Here is a 22,161-nt window from a genome sequence, read left to right as displayed (position 1 = left end):
TATACACGCTCATCCATACACATCCAACCTACGAGTTGGCGACAAGAGTCTCTACACATGTGACTATATTTACTTCTGTAAACACCATGGAGCTTGCCTTTTTTTATGCACATTACTCGATGTTGTGTTTTGCACATGCATGTAACATTCCATCTTTGTGTTTACGCGAGGTCACATTTGTTTTTGCAATGTGACCAAGTTCATAAAAAAAAATATATATGTATTGAGGACACACCCTGCATTTTTTTTGCAGCCTGAGAAAATAGCAAGCTCCTTACTTTGTTACATCATAAATTGAGCACCCCCTGCGCATATTTAAACAGTATTAAAACGGGTGTGACAGTCACACCCTAAAAGGCAGGCTTATTTCCATGTTAGCAACATAGTCACCAAAATAAGTCATAAATCATAAAAAAATTAATCATTGTGGAATCAATCATATACATACTTATTGTTAGCATTAGAAAGTTTAAAACTGCACGATATTGACCCTTTTAAAAACACGTTTTTCTAGTCTTTTTTGTGTAAGATGTTGTGTCTCCAAATCTGTTGGCTCTTGACTATCTGAATAGTATGTGGAAAATACAATCAATATTACAAAATTGTCACCTGTACATGATTTTTGTTTTTTACTTTTATAAATTAATTTCTTGATTCATAATCTGAATTAGCTACTAGGAAAATCCGCTAACCCGCTTGTTTTTAATCTACTGCATTTGTTATCGTCTGTTTTGAATACATCTTTGAATCAGAAAAAAGTGGCGGTTATTCTTTTATTTATATCGCTCCCAGGAAGCGGAAAAAACGTCACATGACGAAATATAGTCCTTAGCGGATTGATCGCCAACAATCATTACGCGGAAGGATACTAAAGGGCGGAACCCTGTTTTAACTTTGCGACGGTTCACCGAGCGCCATTTTGACTTCCGCACAGCACCAAGTCGACAGTTCATCTTCCGCGGATATCGATCTATTTTGCCGAAATGGCAGTGTGAAAGTGTGCAGCGACCCAGCAGCAGCCAACAAACCAGTGCATCCAACCAGTGCACTGAATTACTTCAAATTCAGCGAAAATGTCGTAAGTATTCATTTTTAAGTCGCGACTTCCTTATTATCGTGTTTTGGGCCTTACGGGGCCGCCATTGCCGACAACGTCGTGGTATAACACACCCTAGTACATTTCAAGTATACGTCCTTCGTAAATGTTATTAATCGCAAGAGATTGAAAAAATTGTCTTTTGAGGGCTTGACCTTGGCTGACGCAATTCGCGACATGTTGGAGCAATGTTTTGATGTATATTTTGATCAGTGACATAATTCTTCCCCATCGTAAACACGTTAAATTTGGGAAATATTTCGATTTCATATTGTAAGTTATATTAACTGTGCTACTTTGATGTGCCTACGTGGCTGTGGAAAGATAATTACCTCGTGTTAAAATGGCGGCTTTGTGTGGGTGGGGGAGGGGAACGCCTTGACCTTTTTCGGGAATGACTGACGTCACGAGAATGTAAACACGTGACTTGCAGCTTTTTCACTGCAGTGATGGGGGCAGTTGTCAATGCTACCGCATATATCTTATGAACTTAATATTTGAATGTATGACTTAATTAATAAAAATAATACACGTTCCTTATCTGTTGTGGTCTATTTTTTTTTTAACAAATTAACTAAAAAGTAAATAATGGCGATAGTAATTGTAACCAATTTATTTGTGTGTTTCCAGGTCCCACGTGGAAACCCTCAGCACTGCTGCACACGACAGCAACAAAGAGTTCGGCACCCTCAGAACATTGTCACGCGCACCTCTTGTGACCAACAACAGCCACTATGACCATGACGATGACAAGCTCACTGTTTGGCCTGGAAGACATGGAGGCCCTTCTATGGGAGCCTTCCTCTCCCATGGCTGACGCTATGCGCTCAGTTCCATTTCACCCTGATCAAGAGGACCATCGCAAAGGAGGACAAACCTCAGTGGATGGAGTCGCATCACCGGTGTCACCATTCAACTCCTCATTTCTGTCTTCTTCCTCTCCCCCTCCCTTCTATTCTCCCCCTCGTTCACCGCCGGCTGTCCTCCAGGGGAAAAGTGGGTTCGCATCTGACCCGCTTCCATTCCCCTGGTTGGCCCAATCTGGGCAGTTGAGAGATTCTGAGGCGGTCTCAGCTGACAGCAAAGGTAACAATCTTATGATGTATTCTCAGGCTTGCCGACGGCGAAAACCACACTTTCTAATGGTGCCCGTTTTACCCGCAGATGATGTGTTTGGTGACCTGGACTGGATGGCTGAAAGGGTGGATCTGAGTGACTTTGACCTGGAGTCACTGATAGACGCCTGCAGTCCTAACGAAGAGTCTGCCAGTGATCCAAGCGACCTCCTGGCCTCCCTTGATTGCCCCATTGAGCTCGACTCACTTCCTACTCTGTCAAGTCTTGCTCCTTCACCAGATATTCCTCGCTCACCCTCTGATGGTTCTGATTCGGTCATCTCCTCAGCAGAACCGGCATCCCACGACGATGCGTGTGGTGTTCCCTCCCCCGCGCCATCTATCCCAGATCCCCAAGAGGAGTTGGAAATCAAATCAGAACCCGCATCTACTGACTCCCCAAGTTCTTCCTCCCCATATGTTGACTCTCCTTCATCCCCTGCTTACACCCTGGACCTAGGTAGTGAAGTGGATGTTCCTATGGATGAGGTGAAGCCGGCGGTTGCAACCGCGGTACCTCAGGTCCAAAGGGTTGTGCTTTCCCTTTCGCCCACCCGAATTGTCCTTGTGCTGGCTCCTAAAGATGACGGGCGGGCACCAGCCGCTCCGTCCACTCGGTCCAACGTTGATCATTCCTCCCCCCCTGCCTCGCCTCCGCCGAGGTCCTCCAGAGCCCGACCATACCCTGACCCCAAACAAAAAGATAAGCCGCCCTTACCCTCAGTCAAAGTCAAGTCATTCCCAGCTTCAGATGAAAGAGAAACTTTGAAGGCACCGAAGAATAAGAAATTGAAGAAGATGGAGCAGAATAAGACGGCGGCCACTCGCTACCGGCAGAAAAAAAGATTAGAGCAGGATGCCCTGTCCACAGAGCACACAGCGCTGGAGAGGAAGAACGTAGAGCTGAAAGAGAAGGCGGAATCTATGGCGAGAGAGATTGAGTACCTCAAAGAGCTCATGGAGGAAGTCCGTCTGGCAAGGTTGAAAATCGGACATTGAGCACTGACGGGAGGTGTTAAAGCAGGCGTTTAAGAGTAAACGCTCACTGTTTTTTGTCTGTTGCACAACTAACCTCTACTGTATGATTTGTGCACATCATATCCTGAGTTTTAAGTATAGCACATGCTGAGTATCTCCATTTAAATAGTATTCAAATGTAATGAGTAGCTTCCGGTGCAGTTTTAATCAACATGGTCCTTGTCTTGCATGTTTCTCATCTTTGGGCCTAAACGTTATTGTAGTGGGCCTTGTAAGCTCTTTTAAATATGTATTATGAAAACCATCTGTATTATGACTTGAAAATAAAATTGAAAATTGGTTAAATATTGGTTCCCTGTGAGGACGGGGTGGGTTTGAGTCTCACTGCAACATGAATTCCCGCCCTTGCAAAAATAAAAATTAGCCCTAGGTTTGACATCACCCGAGTGTGCTCGTTTGATAAGACTGCACAAATGTGGTCCGACGAGTGGGTCTGGCTCTTCTACGTTGAGAAAAAGCTGATGCCTGCTGCTGACCTTTTGCAAAGTGAGTAATACCAAAGACGATTCAGATATCTCGCTACACTGAGGTTCTGCGTCTCAGTGAGCTAGCGAGAGACGCACTTGACAGAAAAACCTCACTTTAGCCCTCTTTAATTTACCCTCATCAAACATTGAAAACATTCCGCCTTTGCCGTGACAGCCATTGCTAAGTACTTCCGTAAACACCCAAAGCGCGCCCGCAGTCAGTGACGTAATTATGACCTCATGCGCATGCGGGAAAGGTATGAACCTTTTGGCTTTTACATGCAGGTTGCGTTTAATGTATTTGGAATTGTGAAAGACCTCAAGAAAAATCGGATTTCACACAAAAAAATGAGCATTAAGTCCCGCAGCGTGAACCTAGCCTCAGAAACACATCACCCTCAGGTAAAAATATTTTTGAAAATGCTCTCAAATGTGTAATTGGTGATCTACATCGACAAAGATGTAAGAGATTGTCTTCGATTAACCGGACAAAGTTAAGTGAAGAAAATTCTCATTTAATTGTTAAGGGGGAAATACTGATTGCTTCAGGTGTTTCATCAATATTAAATACACAAGACTGTCATCGAGACAACATCTGTCGTCTTTCTTTTGAACACATGTCACCGCTGCGCAAACAAATATGAACTGCGTCATATCTGCTGCCTATCATGCACAAATACATGATAAACTTATGCAACCTGTCACCAGCTTCAAGATTTTATTTTTGTTTGAGGAAGTTTGGTATCGATAAAATCAAACTGTTGCCTTGCATGTTGCGTAAATACCGAACGCCTGCTAACCTATTTACTTGGTTTAGTTATCTGATCTTCCAGTTTGCGGATATTCAATAACATCATTCAGTAACAATCTCTTCGTACTTAACCTTTTTGTCAAAGCAATACTGGATCTCTTAAAGCCTACTTGTCGGAAAATCATGTGTGCAAATCTCACTATGTCAGAAAAAAACCCATAGTCACTTTTATGATCTGAACATAAATTAGTATAATGTGCATGACAAATACAGTGAGTGTATGACATATGGAGTATGTTGTACTGTGAAAAATGGACTAAATATTTGATAGTATCGCCATTAATCAAAATTAAAAACACATCCACACGTAAAATGAAAGCCAGATACACAGTACACAACAATATATCAGTATCTTTTATTGTATGACAATGAAGAAAGTGCTGCTGATGTTCTCATTACCATTACGAGAAACAACACATCAAGTAACATCACTTTGAGCTACAGTGAAGTGGCAAAACTTACATAGTGCAAAATGCTTCACTTAAAAGCCACATCAGAACATACTTTATACTGTAAATGTTACACTGCATATACAATAAAGCCACAGAGGAACACTCCCGATTCCAACGAATGATTGAAACATCCACATATCAAATTGTTAAGTCATGCTGCAGTAGGCTATATAATTAGACGAAGCGCCGAGTCACTAAAGCCAAAGGTTTTATTATTTTCGCTTGCAGCTGTAAAAAGTACAGGGACGTGAAGGCCGACCAAATATTCTCGTGGGTGTTCTCAAGCAGGTGGAAGGAAGAGATGTCAGCTACTGTATCAAATCTCCAGGGCCTCATTTATCCGCATGCAATGTTCTAGCATGCCTTATAGTATCTTGTTTGTTTATATAGCAGATTTATTCCGTAGAAAAAGTTCCTTGGTAGCCCTAGTTCGGGTTTTCCGGCGATTCATGAGGTTATGCGGTTTGTGTAGCATGCGAAAGCTTGACATATTTCTAGAAGAAACAGCCGCGCATCGAGGCTGTACTCCCGCTATCGCGCTTTGATGCTGAGGCACGTCGACAAACACGCGGGGCCGGACGCATTAGCGCAAATGGCCACGCGGAGCCTGGGTGGCTCCTCGCGCTGCTTCCTACGTAGCCGACCCCGTCGAGTTTTTTTTGTCCATCTCGAGTGTGAGGCTATCGCGAGACGAGATTATATTTACGACTCAATTTGCTTAATGGACTATCATGATCTACTAGCACAAAAGAATCAAAGCGCAGACGCTCCTTTAGATGTTGCAAAGCAGCACTTTTGATTTTATGTGACCCATGCCTGCAGCATTTCAATCAGCATTACCCAGCAAGCTTTCCTGCGAATGTGCCAGGTTTTACCCGAGAGAGAGCGATGGCTTCAACCCTGACTCGCCGAGCAGAAACAAATCAAATATTAACGAAGGAAGCATTCTTACAATTTTAATCTCGCCCGGGATTCATAGTTGTCACTAAACGATTCGCTTTAATGTGCAGAGGCCTACTGGCGCAAGTCAGCAAACATTGGCGAGCGCACTCCGCCCCCAGTAGATTTTCTCATCTATCAGCTGGCACCGTAATTGTTTTGATTTGGCGTTCAATGGGTTCAGTTTTTACAGAAGCGTTTCCCTACAAAGTGGAATCAAAGAGCGGGAGATGCAGCGTTGACGCTCTTCTGAAAATGAGAAGCGCAAGAACAGAAGGAAGCGTCCCTGCACTTCGTCTTCGAGTAGACATGAAAGGCAACAAGCTGTTTTCGCAAGATAACGTCATCTCGGACAAATCCCTTCATGATTGCTATGGATTAGAAATCAGATGTGCTCGGTGGCCGCATCACTCGTCTTCGACGCTAAATCTTAACGGTGTGTGGATTGAACATAAGGTTACAGAGAGGATTTTGCTGCGGCACCTCATTTCGTAAATATATTCATGGATCGTATCCTCCGCACGAGTGCTCGTAAGTGATCAGTGGTTTTCTCAAACAAAAAGCATTCGCCATGGAACCTCGGAGCATTTTTGATTAGCAGACCCGTTTGAACATATATGCAAGAATTTTTATGTTGAATTGTACTTGCAAATACTTCCAAATGTACAAGTAGCCCCAATGCTAATACCGTTGCGTGGAAAAAAATGCTACATTTTTAGCATTTAGCTTACAAGTATGTTCAAACTTATTTGCACGCATGTTCAAACGCATTTAGAATATCTTCAAGTATATATTCAGATATGTTCAAATGCACTATTAGGTCGATTGTTAAAAACAAAGCATTTGTTTCCATAATGGCATGGGGTGTTGACGAACACACCTCGTAGCCTTGTGAGGAAAAAAAATGCTGCATTGCTAGCATTTGCAAGTATGTTTGGATATATTTACATGTATATTTGAATGTATTTATGAATATGTTCAAAAATATTTTCAAATATATTTGTACTTGTAGGCTAAATGCTAAAAACATGGAATTTGTTCCCATAATGCCACAGGGGTGGCGGCGATCATGAGAAGAAAAAAAAATGCTGTTTTTAGCATTAAGCTTACAAGGTACATTCAAATGTATTTGCCAGTACGTTCAAACATATTTGCAGGTGCATTTGAACATGTTTGAAACTATATGTGAATATAATTAAAAATACAATCAACAAATGCACAGGGAACACACAAATAAAATTAATTCAATACTTCATTTTAAAAATGAGCTAAATTGTGAAATTGAGATTTTGCGCAAATTTGAGAATGCTGGATGTGTGATTTCAAAGACATATTTACAATAGTTTCTAACGAGTTAATTGTGACAATTAAGCAAGTAATGCATAGACTATGAACAGCTTTTCCCCCCTCCTATCTATAAATGATTATTTTATCTTTAAAACTGATTTTAAATCAGAATACAGTATTGTTGACAAACATTTAAATAAATGATTTATTCAGCTAAAGTGGATCAAAATTGCTTTTATTTTTTTGGGCCATTTCTCTCAGCCCTTATTCAAACGTACTCGTAAGAACGTTCAAACGAGTTTGCCCGTCAAATACGTTTACCTCACACTGGTAGCTCCACGGCTCCGAACCCGCTTTCTATCTCAAAACATCTAGAACGTCCATCGAGATGAGACCAAAGGTACATGAGGTTAGATTTTGTCCGAGCGAGCGGACGCTCAGAAGAGTAGTAAACGCACAAAGGAGCTCTTAGCTTTGACTTTCATCACTGCAGCTGGCACCCTCGACAGTCGTCCTCTGGCTCGGTGTTGTCGGATGAGTAAGAGCTCTCCTCGCTCACTGTCAAATGCAACACAATTCAATTAGGCAATGTTGATGACAAGGCAACAGCGGCACGCGGTCCCATGCGCCGTGGTGTCCTCCAGCTTTTCATTCATGTCAGCAGTTCAATCACCGGCGTACAGCGAACTAATGCGGGATTTAGCGAGAGTGGTCCTTTGACTTTCTAGTTGTCATAACGATTCACTCCAGTCAATCAAATCAAAATTCCATATTCAATTGACTTGTGATGAAATGCCACCATTCCGCCGAAACACCGCATGGAACATAAGAACTCAATTAAACATTGTAAATAAGCTCAAGTGACTTTAGTAAGTAGCTGATTGCGTGGACCTTGATATAAATGAATTTATCAATGTGACAATGCAGTTTACTCGCAGAAAAGAGAAGTGAAGCCATCAGGTTAGGGTTAGGTAAAAAAATGCATATTCAGTTGCTAATTAAGGACCCTAAAAACCTGTACAACACAGCAACAAGTCTGTAGGCTAACTACATGGTGCATTCAAATGTAGTCGGTCATTTCAAACTCACACATAAAAAAGGTTCATCGCTGCATTAAATGTAAATGATAAGCAAATATCTAAACAATGTGAGCTTTCTATCAATCTATAAAAGCTGACATATATTAAGAATATTTTTAAAGAAAATTTTGACTCAACTTGGACTGTGATTTTTTTGATGCGTGATATCAAAGGAAAAGCATGCAAAAAAACACTAGGGGGCTAAAATATTGCATAGATTGTCAAAACATGATGCCGCTGTCCCTTCTATATGCTTGCAAACAAGAGGTACACCCTATAGGTGTCAAATTTGGCCCATGTCAGGCTTATTTACTGCCATTCAAAATTGGAAACATTGTCAAATTTAGACAAATTGAAAAACCAATATTTTATCATCAATTTCTTCCAATTTTCGCATTTATCCTTTCAACAGCAACTCGCGAATGGCGCGCAATAGAAATTTTTGTGTCGACACACCAAAACCACCGGGTGGCGCTAGCGGGCACCTTTTGACATTCGCAATGATTGGCCTAGCCTAGGCTCCCATAATGCAAATGACATAATAAATATTCCTATTTCAAGTTCATGAATATATAAATATGCAGGACCGTTACTTTTGCCATTATTATTTACATAAGTTTTCAGTCAACGATTCCCACCCCTAGATACCGTAGACGTTATCTATGGACAATCAATAATGTATTGGAGTTCAAATCGCAAAACTTACACCATTCGGTCTGCACAGGGAGGAAGGCCTTGTCCCCGTTCTCCCTGATCATCTCCTCAATCTTATCCAGGAGGTTTGAGATGCTCCTGTCCTTGCCCGGCGTCTTACTGTCCAAGACATGGTAATAGTTCCCACAGTACTCAAGCAGTCTTTGGAGCTCCCGGCCCCCTCTGAGAATGTGCTCCTCGATGGGCGTTCGGCCCAGCCAGTCCCCGCAGCTGAACAGTACCATGGTGTGGAGGCAGGCGGTGTCGCCGAAAAGAGTCTCGATGTGGGCCAGGAGGGTTCTCCTCTTCCTGGCGGTGAGGGAGGAGACGACGGGGAGAACCAGCAGCAGCGTGTGGGGCCCCGGTCGCAGAAGGGCGGCGCCGCGTTGCGACTCCTGACGGATGCGCTTGGGGGTGCGCCGCACGGAGAACCAGTCCCAACCCGGGGTGTCCACAATGGTGACCCGCCGACCGGACACCAGCGCCTGCCTCCGGAGGCAGAGGTCCGTCTCCTGGCCGGACTCAAAGAAGCGGCGGCCCAGGATGGCGTTCCCCACGGAGCTTTTTCCAACACCCTTCCAGCCTAACAGCAGCAGCCTCAGTTCTGACAGCAGGCGAGAAAAAAATGAGGGAAAAGAAAAAATGAGGGAAAACCTTCATGAGTGTTTTTTTCTTTTCAAGTTTACAAAAGGCTGCCACTAAATGAAATAAGTACTAAAGTAATCAATTCAATTAATGAAGTACTAAAATAATCGATGATCTAGTCATCGATTATTTTAGGACCTAATTATTTGGTACCAGCAATTTTTAGAACCTCCTTTGCACAAACATTTCAAATATACCTGGGAATGAATATCAAGACTATTGAATTTTAATGTCTATTGGAAAGTATTCATCATAAAACGCATCACTAACGATTCAGTTATGGATCATTTATGTTTTCGCATATATTTAAAGCAATACTTGACTTATTTTGCAATATCCAATTTTAGTTTGATAACTTCATTATTTTTCATGTACAGCTATGAAAACACCTTCAAAAACACTTTTTGCTCCTTGTTATCGGCTGAAAATGACATCACAGTTGCTCGGGTAATGATCGATTATGGCTCCCGAGTTTTATGGGTTTGGTCATGTGATGTTGGCAAGCTTGAGCCATGAACTGAATTGTGCGCACATTTCATTTCATCTGAAGCTGGCAGGCATCTTTAAAGGTATTATAAATGAGAAACAAAACATAAAAAAAACAAAATATTAGCTTTATACAGCTGCAAATGGCTAAAAGAGGACAATATCCCCTTAAAATCTGCAAAAAAAATTATTCTCCCATTTTAGTGGGGCAATTTAGCTAATTCTTTTTGAAAATGCTTCACACCAATACTAACTATGTTACAATGGCGTGGTAACAATTTTTCTCTCCAGGGGAAGCACTGGGACACATGTGCGCTCATATTTCTCCATTACACACATTAAACACACACTCAAATACCTCTGGGAGGACCTCCAATCATCTGCTCCCTCTGTCTAGCATGCTCCTCCATCCTCATCCTCTCCTCTTCCAAAGCTCTCCTTGCCTGCTCCTCCTCCAGCAAAATCAACTCGTTGACCTCAAAGTACCAGCCTGCGCAAGAAGCGGACCATCATGTCTCAGGAGGAAGTGAAATCAAAGCTAAAATGATATCAACGAACCTTGATTGTCGGTGATCATTTCCTCCACCTTTTCCATCAACTCGGGAACCTGCGTATTATCCTCCGTGTCTTTCCAGCTGTTATCAAAAGCGTGGTACCTGCAAGAATAGAAAGGACGCTCAATCAAAAGTCACATTTGCTCTTTCTCTCTCATTTTGGGTGAATTTAACTCAGGCTTCTGAATAGTAAACACACTTCCTGTCTTCTAAGGATTTTGATCTTGTTCTTGGAAATCAACTGTGGCTCAGCCGTAATGAGGTTATTGTTTTCAGCACCTTTTGTTTGCGCGTTATGAAAGACTCATCATTGTTTAGCTGATTAGTGGAAGCGGTAAAAACACTTGACACAAAATCAGCCTGAAGGGTTGTTTGCTATGCTGTATTGTTTGCGTAAGCTAGCCAAAATCTTGATCTAAAGTATTGGGATACTTGGCAATTTCCCAATATTGTCTTTGTGGTATATGAATTGAGCAGCAAATTTCACCCCTTTTTAACCAATTTACGTAGGCGCATTTTGCCACGCTGTCATCTTAACATCAGACTGTCGTGTTTTGACTCGTGCTGCCGCATAGAACACTGGAATAACCTTTAATCTCTGAGTTTCTACACAATTTCAGAAAGTTCTGGATTATTTATTCAGGGGAATGTTCATGAAGTCTTTAATGTTGGTCAATCTTTTAATCTCTGTTATACTAGTTCTTTCTTGAGGTGTATGTTGAAAATGAGATCAAGCATTTGGGGCAATGAATTTTTCCGTAAGGGGACCAGAGTGTCCTACCCCCTCATTGAGAGGAGGCCATGAATGCATCATTCTGTATCAAACCATGCAGTCAGGGTTTTATGAGAACTAATAACAACATTTATTTTATTACACGCATTTCACTATAAATATGGGAGTAATATAGACAGCTTGATGGCGCATAACGGCGGGGACAGAAATAAGCATCGGATAAGGTACCTGCTTCCACATCTCTCCACCAGCCACTGCAGTGCCTCTCCCGTGTTTGCTATGTGCTCCTCAATGAAGACGCCCTTCTGTAGCTTGTCCACTCCAGTGAAGAGCACCATGGAGTATCTCCATGTTCCGCCCCCCAAGGCTCCCAGCTGGTCCTCAGCGGCTCTCCGCTCGGTGTCGGTGAACGGCTGCGTGACGGACACCACCAGCAGAATTGCGTGAGGTCCAGGAGGGCACAGGATGGCCCCCATGCAGGGCCCTTCACTATCCAGGCTTGGCGGGGGTCTCGGCGGGCTCTCCGACTCGGCGCCGGTGTTCCCATTATCGTCCGCTTCGCTGTCGTCCTCCGCGTCGCTGGGGACCACCCATGGGGGCGTGTCTACCACCGTGACGCGACGGCCGAAGATCTCCGTCTGGCCGACATTGCTGTGAGTAGTCTCCGTCCCGGCGTCGAAGACCTCTTCTCCCAGGATGGTGTTGGCTGAGGAGGTCTTACCAGATTTGGGACCACCGAGGATCAGCAGCCGGCGTTCAGGGGGGTGACGGCCCCTGGCCTCGCCTGTTGAAACTATATGGGAGATCGGCAAGAAGTAGTTGAGAGCAGAAACTGGTCCCTAGACCACAGGTGTCAAACTCAAGGCCTGGGGGCCAGATCCGGTCCGGCACGCTATTTTGTGTGGCCCGCAAAATGTTGATTTGGCTTCATGTTTCTGGCTTAATACCAAACTTGCAAGTTGTCTTCAACATTCAAAAATTTGTTATATATATATCATTTGATAATCAATTATCAATGATTAATCAGTGCAGCTTTATTGAAATTGATTTTTAGAAACATAACCTCGGCCACATTTTGGTACATTACCTTGGCCTATTACAGACCCGTGTGGCGTAAAACACTTGAAGACTATTACTAGAGGTGTTGTGGATTGTTTTTGGAGTTTTTTATAACCCTAACCCTAACCCTGCTCCCAGGGAGTTTTTCTTTGGCTAAAATTTTGTCCTTGCATCCCTTATCTGAGCTCCTTTCCTGCTTCAGAACTTTATATTTTCACCCGTGCCTTTCTATCGTGCCTCTCAGCATGCCTTCTTTTTGTTGTCTTTATGTCTGAAAATAAATACCAGTCAGAGAGAACTGATGGCACTTTCCGGGAACCACATATACACAAATATGATTTTTCAGATAAAAGTTAAAAGACAAAGATACACATTGTGATAAGACGTCAAGACTGAAAATGTTACACATTCCAAAAGGCAAATGGCTCTGCAGGGGTGGTTGGTATAAAGGGGGACGATATGTGGGGGAGAGCGAGGCTTAGTGAGCCATCTGGCTCCTAAGTGCTACTGACACGCTCCTTGTGTGCCTCTGAACACATGAGGACTAAAGCAACAGTTTCTCAGGATTGAGACTGACACTGTCAAGAATTTCCAACTCAAATTCATTGATGGAATGAGAGAGCCCGAGCTGAAGGTGTGGGACTAAGGATGAAAAATCACGTACCAGTGTCAGAAGCAGAGGACACAGCAGCCATTTTGTGTGTAGAACCTCTGGCTTCCTCCTCCTCAGCCCCCCTCCTCCGTCTCCTTCTTGCCTCCACCGTGGATTCCTCTTGTAGCCTCTTCAGAGAGAGGACTGAGCGGCGATGGATCCTGAGCAGAGTGCAGAAAGCTGGCGGCTCAAGTGCTCTTCTTCTCTGACCATCATTCTACTGCAGCGTAGCCCTCTGTGGTCTTCCTCCCTTGCCTATCCTTCCCTGCCATTCAAACTCACCCTCCCACTTCTTTTTGTAATTATTTAACCCTTTGCCCCAACCTTTTCTGCCATTCCTCTGTTTCTTATCCCACTTCTCTGCTGTGTCAGCTCCCTCTTTGTCTCATATATCTATCTGAGTAGATTGAGCAACCTCTGTGCACCCGTGTAGTCCACCTTTAAGCAGCAATTATAGGATGTCTAATCACATTGTAAGCAAAAGAGAACGCTGTTGCTCAGCAGTATCAGCAGCAGCATCTGTGGGCAGCGGATGGAGACTGCAGTCAGGAGGACGGATAGAACGACGGATAGACAGATGGGGAGAGAGAGCGTGAGAGAGAGAGAGCGAGAGAGAGAGAGAGAGAAAGAGAGCAAGGAGTGCGGTGTTGCAAGATTTGCAAGAACACCTTATTTACAGCTAAATGTATCCTGCAGCTGCTGCATCAAACAACTGTTTATAGAACGCCCGCAGACAGATGACGTAGGCCTACGCCGCATGAATAAATTCGAACGGTCACATAAAATGCATGAATAGCCACGTTATATAACACACACGCTTAATTTTCTACATTGAAAGCAGTGTCCCTTTTCGTGCATTTCTTTCTCACGGATGAATGGGGATTATTAGGTATTGCAAAGAAGAAAAGATTAAATTCCCAGTAAAACGTTTAAATAATCAATTTACAGATAAAATCGTGGGCACGGTGACGTAAGACAACGTTCACGGACAGCTGGGAATTGTTTATTCTTCCACCCTTTATCCTATCAGCATAGCTGCATAATTGCCAGTCATTTTAGGAAAAAAAAAACAAACACGCGAAGATAAAAAAATTATAACCTTAACAAACAAGAACCCAATTCCCTCGATTAAAGCTTTGAGAACTAAAATCACCAGGATGAGAATCTAAACAAAACAGAACTTTTGCACATTTTTATTTTTTTATATATTGTGAGAGTAAGTTGTATATTATAACAAAGTTCGTATGCGCTCCGCACCACTTTTCCGTATGTCGACACAAATGTCACAAACCACACGCCGTAGAGCAGCTCACAGTGTCGTAAAACCGCGTGCAACCTGTGAAAGAAGCTAAAGTCGCAAATTGATTAGCGTGCGTCCGCGTGAAAGGACTCTGACGAGCATCTCGAGCACAATCCCAGTTGAGAATTATGGCTGGAGCTGACGAATTCATGAAGTACCGATCTCCACTGGTGTCAAGATATGCCAGCAAGGAAATGGCGTACAACTTCAGCGATAGGAAGAAGTTCACAACGTGGAGGAAGCTGTGGATCTACCTCGCAAAGGCTGAGAAGGTTTGACATTTTGTCTTTGGACAATGACCAATTATTGTTGCAATAAGTGCATATAAATGCATAGTCTGCATAAGTATTAAGGTATCGACCTTCACCAAGGAAGATCAAGTTGCTTACGCTAAAAATAGTTTAAAGGAGCCTCACACCACACTCACTGTTACACATATAGTATCTATACGTGATACGCAATAAAATAAAATATGAATATTTTTAATGACACTTGCATACGGGATTAGTGGTACTATCTGACTTTGCTTGCTTGATGTGCTATATTCTTCACAAATTATCTAATTTTACAGAAGTAATGGCATACATACAGTATGAGCATATTGGTAGCCCTGCAAAGTAATAATAAAAATAATTTAAACAAGTACACACTTTCCTATTTATACTGAGTCAGTGAGCACACATTGATGTTTCCAAATAATCTCTTGATTCTTGGATGCTTGTGTCCTGCAACAAAAACAAAACTCAGCAAGAATTGATTGATCATATTGAAGGCATGACGACGTTAACTAATGACATGAACTTTTAGGCATTCCTCTTGAGGTACAAGGTTTGAGCTAGCTGCTGTGTAAAAATGGTGTGCAAAGAATGTGTCGGGAACACGAGACCTCACTTTGAGATCGCTCCTCTGAATGGCACTTCAACTGAGCTAAACTTTGTTGACCTATTTGAGATGAATGTAGTTTGTGTGCTCCATGAGAACAGTGAAACATACCGAGCTTTAACAAGCTAGGGCTTGAACACGTGAATGGTTTTAGGGATGATGCAGAGTTTCCAAGTTAATCTATTTTATAGTCGTACCCATCACATGGCCCTTGTAATTGAACAAAAAAAGCCTCAACTCAATCTAATCGGGATAGTAACTCATGTCACAAAGACGTCACATGCCTCTTCGACATTGGGGAAAGATAATCCAATCAATAGCAGGGAGCTTCTTTTCCACATCTTAAACAGTCCTGAACAAATGCTCAAATAACCCTGTAATTGGAACCACATTGCCTGCTGCCGTTAAGCGAGTACATAAAATAGGCTTTGACATTCAGAGACATTTCCTTGATGGGGGATCTGGAAATCCAATGTGTAATTATTGAATTAAAGTATGTTTTACCAACAAGAAATCTTCTCCCCCAGAACAAATTATACCCAAAAAACAGATAAATTACATCCCATAAACCTTGAGAAGTGCGATTGGTTGAATGCAGAAGTAAAATTTTTGATTTATGGGGAATAAATAATGACGCCTGCGTTCATTGTAAACAACTGCAGTAAATGGTAGTTAAAGTACATAGAGGTAAAATGTTAAAACAATCAGCAAATATCGACCATTTGGATGATTATTTTTAGCTGTTGTTCATAGAGCCGAGTAATCAGCTAAGTCCTAATTAATATGCATTAATATTAATGTTTACTTGCATCATGCTTTGATGCTGTTTTCTTAATCTCTATCTGGGGCTTTAAATAAATTGGAAGGAATTAGTAACAATTTGCATTCAGTTTTAGAACAACACCTTTAGGCTTCTGCTACAAAGCACAAGAAATAAAGTCAGGAAAACACAGTGGAATATCTGCACTTTATTTAGGGTTACTCAAAAAAAATAATGGAGTATACGTCATATTCGTGGTGCACATAGTTTGGAAATGATTTACAACCCAAACAAACACCTAATTATTAAATCCTCTATGACTGAAATTGACGAATGATTTCAAGAGGTCAGTCCATAAAAAATCTGTCGCCTCCTCAGTCTTTGGGGCTGCCCATCACGGACGAGCAGATTGCGGAGATGGAGAGCCACGCGGAGGACATCGACTTCGGCATGGCAGCGGAGGAGGAGCGAAAGCTCAGGCATGACGTGATGGCTCACGTGCACACCTTCGCTCACTGCTGCCCTGCCGCAGCGCCCATCATCCACCTGGGAGCTACTTCCTGTTACGTGGGAGACAACACGGTAATGGCCATGAAGCTGAAATTCCCCCAAAAGCGCATACGCGTATTTAACATGATAGATCCTGTCGGATATTTTTTGAAGCGTGTTTTACTAGAACTGGCACTAATATCTATGATATCACCATGTGTTCATAAAGGTGACTGCATGCGGTCCGTCACATATTTTGCTCTTGCTCCTCAGGATCTAATTATGCTGCGTGACGGATTTGACATTCTTTTACCCAAGGTGAGGCTCAGCTGCATGGCCGCAAATGTGCACCCATGCAATCAATTAAATCAGCACAATTAGTCTTTAGGGAATTCTCCGTCTCACATGTCCCACGATTTACTCTTTCTTATGCTTACATTCAATTCATACTCGGGATTGTTTTTTCTGTTTCGTAGTTGGCAAGAGTCATCGACAGGCTGTCAAATTTTGCCGAGAGGTATTCTGACCTCCCCACGCTCGGCTTCACGCACTACCAGTAAGTCGGCTATTTCTTTTTCCTCGCTGTTTTCTTCGCCACCTCACTGCAGGTTTTTCTGGCAGGCCGGCCCAGTTGACCACGGTCGGAAAGCGAGCGTGCCTGTGGCTGCAGGACTTGGCCATGGACATGCGGAACCTGCAGCGAGCTCGCGATGACCTGCGTTTCCGCGGGGTCAAGGGGACCACTGGCACGCAAGCCAGTTTCCTGCAGCTCTTTCAGGGAGACCACGACAAGGTGCCGGATGGGCAGCTCTGAGTAGAGTATAAATGAAAATAAAATGGGGGGGGGAATCGATTTATCGCTGACTTAATACGATAATAGATTGTCAAAAATCAGATTAGTGACAGCCATAGTATAGAATCCTGAATGATTTATTTTCTGTTAGGTGGAAGATCTGGACAGGCTGGTGACAGAGATGGCTGGCTTTAAAAAGTAAGTTGTGGAAATGTACTTCACTTTGTACTTTTGGACAATCGTCTGGCTTTTAGCGGACAGACATCTGTTGATGATTTTGTAAATTTGACCTGCACCAAATTACACAGCTTTGAAATATTACAGCTGTTAAATATTTGCTACCTGTGCTACACAGAGCTTACTTGGTGACTGGACAGACATATAGTCGTAAAGTGGACATCGACTCTCTATCCAGCCTCGCCAGTTTGGGAGCGACTGTTCATAAGGTAACGTACACGCGCAGAGAAATGCCTCCCTCTAGTGGTGATTTTTTTAACTAAACCCGTTATTCCTCAGATTTGTACTGACATCCGCCTGCTAGCAAACCTCAAGGAGATTGAGGAGCCTTTTGAGAAAGAACAAATCGGTACAGCCACTCACTAATACGTTAACTACAGAATTGATTTCATGTATTTGGGGATAAAAGTGGAAATGACTTTCAATTGGCTGAAATAGATTCTAATACTAGCAGCCATATGATAACATTGCCATGTTTCTCCTCCACGCAGGTTCGAGTGCCATGCCGTACAAGAGGAACCCCATGCGTGCTGAGCGTTGCTGTAGCCTGGCCCGACATTTGGTGGCGCTGATGGCTGACCCACTGCAGACGGCCTCAGTGCAGTGGCTGGAGCGCACGCTGGATGATAGTGCCAACAGGTCAGCCTTACTTCAAACTGTCTCTCGAAATGCTATTTTTTTTCTTTTTTTCTGGCTTGTCCATGTAAGTGGTGTGGTGTGTCTGGAATAAACCTGTGAATACTGCGTAAATAACATACATTTGAGTAAAATGCATACATTTATACGTAAATTCTTTATTTTTTTAATGAATCATATTTTACTGGAGGGTAAATTAACTACACTACAGATTGAGATGTTCCATTCATCTCTTTTTTTTTACACCGACGCCAGTTCAAATGCTCAACTTGAATAGTACCGATACCACTAGTACTTTTTTACATACAAAATTTTCTTTAAAAAAAACGCCAATCATTTATTCTAATGCTACATTTTCCTTACAATTATAATAATAATGAGCTCCAAGTGAGTAGCCAATAACAGCTCAAATTTGGCCCTCACCTAGTTATGCTCACTCATAGTGTGTGACAAAAATCCGCAAACAATGTACTTAAGTTAAAAAGACAAAAGTGTAATCATTATCATTGCCTTTTTAAAAAAAAAAAAAAAAAGTATACTTAAATTCTATCACAATATATTTGTAGTTTGTTACTTCCCATTATTCACCTCTGACTGATGATGTAAATTAATTCATGCAATTCCTTCTACTTATGCAGCAGTTTTGGATCATTCTTGCGATCTTTCCCCTGGTTTTTGCTCCTACAGGAGGATCTCCCTGCCCGAGTCTTTCCTCACTGCCGACATCATCCTCAGCACTCTGCAAAACATCACCGAGGGCTTGGTGGTCTACCCCAAAGTCATTGAAAGACACATCCGTCACGAGCTGCCCTTCATGGCCACTGAAAACATCATCATGGCCATGGTGAAGGCCGGAGGCAACAGACAGGTAAAACCGGACCGGAACTGAGCTAAGATGCTTCTCAGCGATACTTCGGATGGTCTTGATGGAGACATTATTCATCCATGGACTGCTAGTAAGAGGGACTTTTATCACATTGTCTTCTCAGGATTGCCATGAGAAGATCCGAGTCTTGTCTCAGGAGGCAGCAGCTGTGGTCAAACAGGAGGGCGGCGATAATGACCTGCTGTCAAGAGTGCAGGCTGACCCTTACTTTGCTCCCATTTTGGGACAACTGGATGCCATACTAGACCCCAAGACCTTTATCGGTCGCGCTCCCCAGCAGGTCAACTTGAATTCTCATTTTCTGATACCGTGAGCTGCTCGCGTTGTCAAGTCTCTGTAATGGTGATGTAAACGATCTGTTGTGGTTATTGTGGTCTCCTCAAGGTGGTCAGATTCCTGTCAGAAGAGGTGCGCCCTCTACTGGAGCCCTACAAGTCCAAAATGGATGTCAAGATTGATCTTGAGCTCTAAAATGTCAGCACATTTCAAAAGTGACAACGTTGACGATGAACTTGAGCCGAAGCATTTCGACGCGGTTGAAAAGCGGAATCATGATGAAGACAACGGGCTAACTCAAGAAAAAACATCAGCACAATGGTTTTGACTCCAAACTGCTGTTTAAAAAAAAATAAATCATGAGATTTTGAGTTAAAATAATGGGTGGATGTAATTCATTAAAGTAAACAAAGGAGTGCCTCATTATCATCTGTCATATTTGTGAAATAGAACCAAAGTTTTCTGATTCCTCTTAGAAATTGCGGATTCATTATTAATCTGGATTAGTGCTGATTTAGGCCAGGGGTGCTCAAGCAAAACCGATCGCAGATTCGACTCGAATCCACAGCGGTCACTCACTCCCACAGCCACACAGCCGAGCTCTCTGCCCGAGTCTTTAACAGAGTTGTACCGCATATGACCACACGATGGCGTTATTTCGTCACATTGCAAGTTTTTTCCCCATTCTAAATAACAATACTGCACATTTATATATGATTACATACAATGTAGTACATCTGCGATTGTAGCCGTAGTCAAATTAATTTTTGTGCTTTTTTTTATAGCCACACACAGCCCTTTGATTCAATCTATCTGATATATTTTCAGAGGAATATGAAAAATGCCATGATTAGTGCACGGTCAAAGAATACCAGGAAATGTGTGCCCTTGGTCTTCCTCTCCTCCATCTGACAGCTGGCCGGACAATAGATGAAGGGGAACAGTAGAGGAAAAATGTTTCCTTCTAACGTAATGAGAACAACTACCTACATAATCGCCATCATAGATATACAAGTCCAATTGGTAATTGATTTTCCCAGAGGTTCTCTTAAAATAATACAACAATAAAAGAAGCAAGAACAATACCGTGCAATCTCAACACAAACCAGCAGGGGTAAAATGGAGAGAAAATGTGGAAGTATTTCCAGGAAAGACCATATTTAGTGAGTGGCCTGTTTAGGTGGGGGGAAACTGGGCTCCCACAGTAATATTCATCAAGCTCTATGTTTATTTTGACACTAACAAAATGATATTTGTATTTATACTTATTTGATTGTTGCATTTTTTAAAAATACACTCGAGACTTACGCAGAGGCCCATCTTAAAAAGAGAATACTTGGCCCCCAGTGTACCACTCTTTCCTGACGGCATTCTTTCACATACTCCGTGCTGCGTGAGAAGGGGGGGGGGGGGGGGGGGTGTGAACGGGCAAAGCCTGGAATTCTATGGGAATTTCTCAAGAGCCATCAGTTGCCAGAGTTGCACACTTGTATGCAGCTTTTTCACTGTTCGAGTAGATTTCTTTTATTTTGAAACTTTTACATAGAAGCAGACTACAATGCGAGGTAGCTGATAGAACACACTTTTTTTAACTTTAACCCTTTAAGCACACACTTTGCGAACTATGCATATTGTATCCCCCCCCCCCCCCCCCCTAATTTTGTAAATGCTTTCATAGGTGTAATAATTAAAGTTATTTATCAATATTTTCTTTCCTGTCAACCACTCAAATTGTTCTGTGGCATCAGTTCAATCCATACTTATGTAGGTTAAATTTATTCACACCCACAAAAAAAAAAGGAAAATGGTATGGTCTGTCGTTGTATTCTGTGACGTAATGATGACACTTTAAGACGTAGCCATTAACTGGTTTGCACAGCCACCTACTGTCTTGAGGTGAAACACAAGTCAAATAATTTTTTGACATTGACAGACGCTCAACGGAATGTTGCAAAAATCGCGTGAAAATCAATGTCATAAATCCTATTAAAATGCATCTCAAAAATTGTAATGATAATCGTTTTATATGGTCCAACATTTGGACAATGATTATATTTCTAGACAATTTCTCGCATGTCCAGCTGCAATCACGAAAATGTCAGAATCGTTGCATTTTGAAATTTTACACGTATTAACTGCTGGAAATTTCGGCTCCCTACTGTTCTGTTTCTTCCCATTGATTCTTTTATGATATCATAAAAATCTCAAAGGAATTTCCCTACTTTGTAACATAATCCCACAAAGGTTCACGCAATTTTAGCAACCGGGAGTTCACCTCAGTGGTGACGACGGTTGAAAAAATACAAAATTCAAACGAAAGCGTTTTCCATCTTGCTGAGGTGCTGTTAAAATGACAAAATGTACCTAAATTATACAGCACCTAATACACAGGAATTCAAAGGGAGCCATCTGGTGCCAGAACACCCTCAACCCTGCTGTTTTCATTATTAAGAATAAAAGGCCTCCGATAAAGTAAAGAAAGCTCATAAAATCACCAGTAGCGCTGCGGAAAGTCTTGGAGGCCCTTGATGTAAATGTCAGCGAAAGGTCCGGGTCCTTTATTGTAATGGCGGGGAATGTGTTTTATGTGACGCCCGCCTTGTTGCTTTTGACTTGGATTCAGAAAGGAGCCAGTAGTGGACCTGCCTCGTACTACCGCTCCTAATCTCTCCCAACACCTGTTTGGACGCAACCCCGAAACAAAAGCAACTTTCCTATCGGGCGACGGAGGACTCGCTTCCGACACCGTTCCAGACCGCCTTCGCCGATCCGTTTCACCCTTACGCCGCAGCCCCG

The 22,161-nt window shown here is 42.5% G+C and overlaps 3 protein-coding genes across 3 annotated transcripts; 2 read left to right on the top strand and 1 right to left on the bottom strand.

Moving 5' to 3' along the window:
• Nucleotides 1–888: 888 nt before the first annotated feature.
• atf4b (activating transcription factor 4b) lies at nucleotides 889–3,534 on the top strand. The gene is made up of 3 exons (XM_088436999.1): nucleotides 889–1,078; nucleotides 1,727–2,182; nucleotides 2,261–3,534. Exons 2-3 carry the CDS (start codon nucleotides 1,831–1,833, stop codon nucleotides 3,208–3,210), a joined length of 1,302 nt encoding a protein of 433 aa, XP_088293125.1. The 5' UTR covers nucleotides 889–1,078; nucleotides 1,727–1,830; the 3' UTR covers nucleotides 3,211–3,534.
• Nucleotides 3,535–4,867: 1,333 nt separating this feature from the next.
• Nucleotides 4,868–14,014, bottom strand: LOC148410758 (GTPase IMAP family member 8). The gene is made up of 6 exons (XM_088436995.1): nucleotides 13,119–14,014; nucleotides 11,624–12,188; nucleotides 10,667–10,764; nucleotides 10,467–10,598; nucleotides 8,991–9,581; nucleotides 4,868–7,763 (listed from the first exon to the last, which is right to left on the bottom strand). Exons 1-6 carry the CDS (start codon nucleotides 13,147–13,149, stop codon nucleotides 7,690–7,692), a joined length of 1,491 nt encoding a protein of 496 aa, XP_088293121.1. The 5' UTR covers nucleotides 13,150–14,014; the 3' UTR covers nucleotides 4,868–7,689.
• Nucleotides 14,015–14,240: 226 nt separating this feature from the next.
• Nucleotides 14,241–19,765, top strand: adsl (adenylosuccinate lyase). The gene is made up of 12 exons (XM_088436996.1): nucleotides 14,241–14,678; nucleotides 16,427–16,630; nucleotides 16,811–16,855; nucleotides 17,014–17,093; nucleotides 17,159–17,330; nucleotides 17,482–17,528; nucleotides 17,686–17,776; nucleotides 17,847–17,916; nucleotides 18,059–18,206; nucleotides 18,891–19,071; nucleotides 19,193–19,369; nucleotides 19,474–19,765. The coding sequence occupies exons 1-12, from the start codon at nucleotides 14,535–14,537 to the stop codon at nucleotides 19,558–19,560; spliced, it is 1,446 nt and encodes a 481-aa protein (XP_088293122.1). The 5' UTR covers nucleotides 14,241–14,534; the 3' UTR covers nucleotides 19,561–19,765.
• The last annotated feature ends 2,396 nt before the right edge of the window (nucleotides 19,766–22,161 follow it).

The sequence above is a fragment of the Hippichthys cyanospilos genome, chromosome 16 (assembly GCF_059441005.1).
Source record: "Hippichthys cyanospilos isolate Australia breed blue-spotted pipefish chromosome 16, RoL_Hcya_1.0, whole genome shotgun sequence".
Taxonomy (NCBI): domain Eukaryota; kingdom Metazoa; phylum Chordata; class Actinopteri; order Syngnathiformes; family Syngnathidae; genus Hippichthys; species Hippichthys cyanospilos.
This window is presented reverse-complemented; position numbering and strand designations above follow the sequence as displayed.

Coding starts and splice junctions, on each gene's coding strand:
- LOC148410758 (XM_088436995.1), bottom strand. CDS start 13,149: ATGGCTGCTGTGTCCTCTGCTTCTGACACTG. Junction 12,189..13,118: donor GTCCTCTGCTTCTGACACTG/GTACGTGATTTT, acceptor TCTCCCATATAG/TTTCAACAGGCGAGGCCAGG. Junction 9,582..10,466: donor GATTGGAGGTCCTCCCAGAG/GTATTTGAGTGT, acceptor GCCTGCTGTCAG/AACTGAGGCTGCTGCTGTTA.
- adsl (XM_088436996.1), top strand. CDS start 14,535: ATGGCTGGAGCTGACGAATTCATGAAGTACCGATCTCCACTGGTGTCA. Junction 16,856..17,013: donor TTGACATTCTTTTACCCAAG/GTGAGGCTCAGC, acceptor TCTGTTTCGTAG/TTGGCAAGAGTCATCGACAG. Junction 18,207..18,890: donor CTGGATGATAGTGCCAACAG/GTCAGCCTTACT, acceptor TTGCTCCTACAG/GAGGATCTCCCTGCCCGAGT.
- atf4b (XM_088436999.1), top strand. CDS start 1,831: ATGACCATGACGATGACAAGCTCACTGTTTGGCCTGGAAGACATGGAG. Junction 2,183..2,260: donor GGTCTCAGCTGACAGCAAAG/GTAACAATCTTA, acceptor TTTTACCCGCAG/ATGATGTGTTTGGTGACCTG.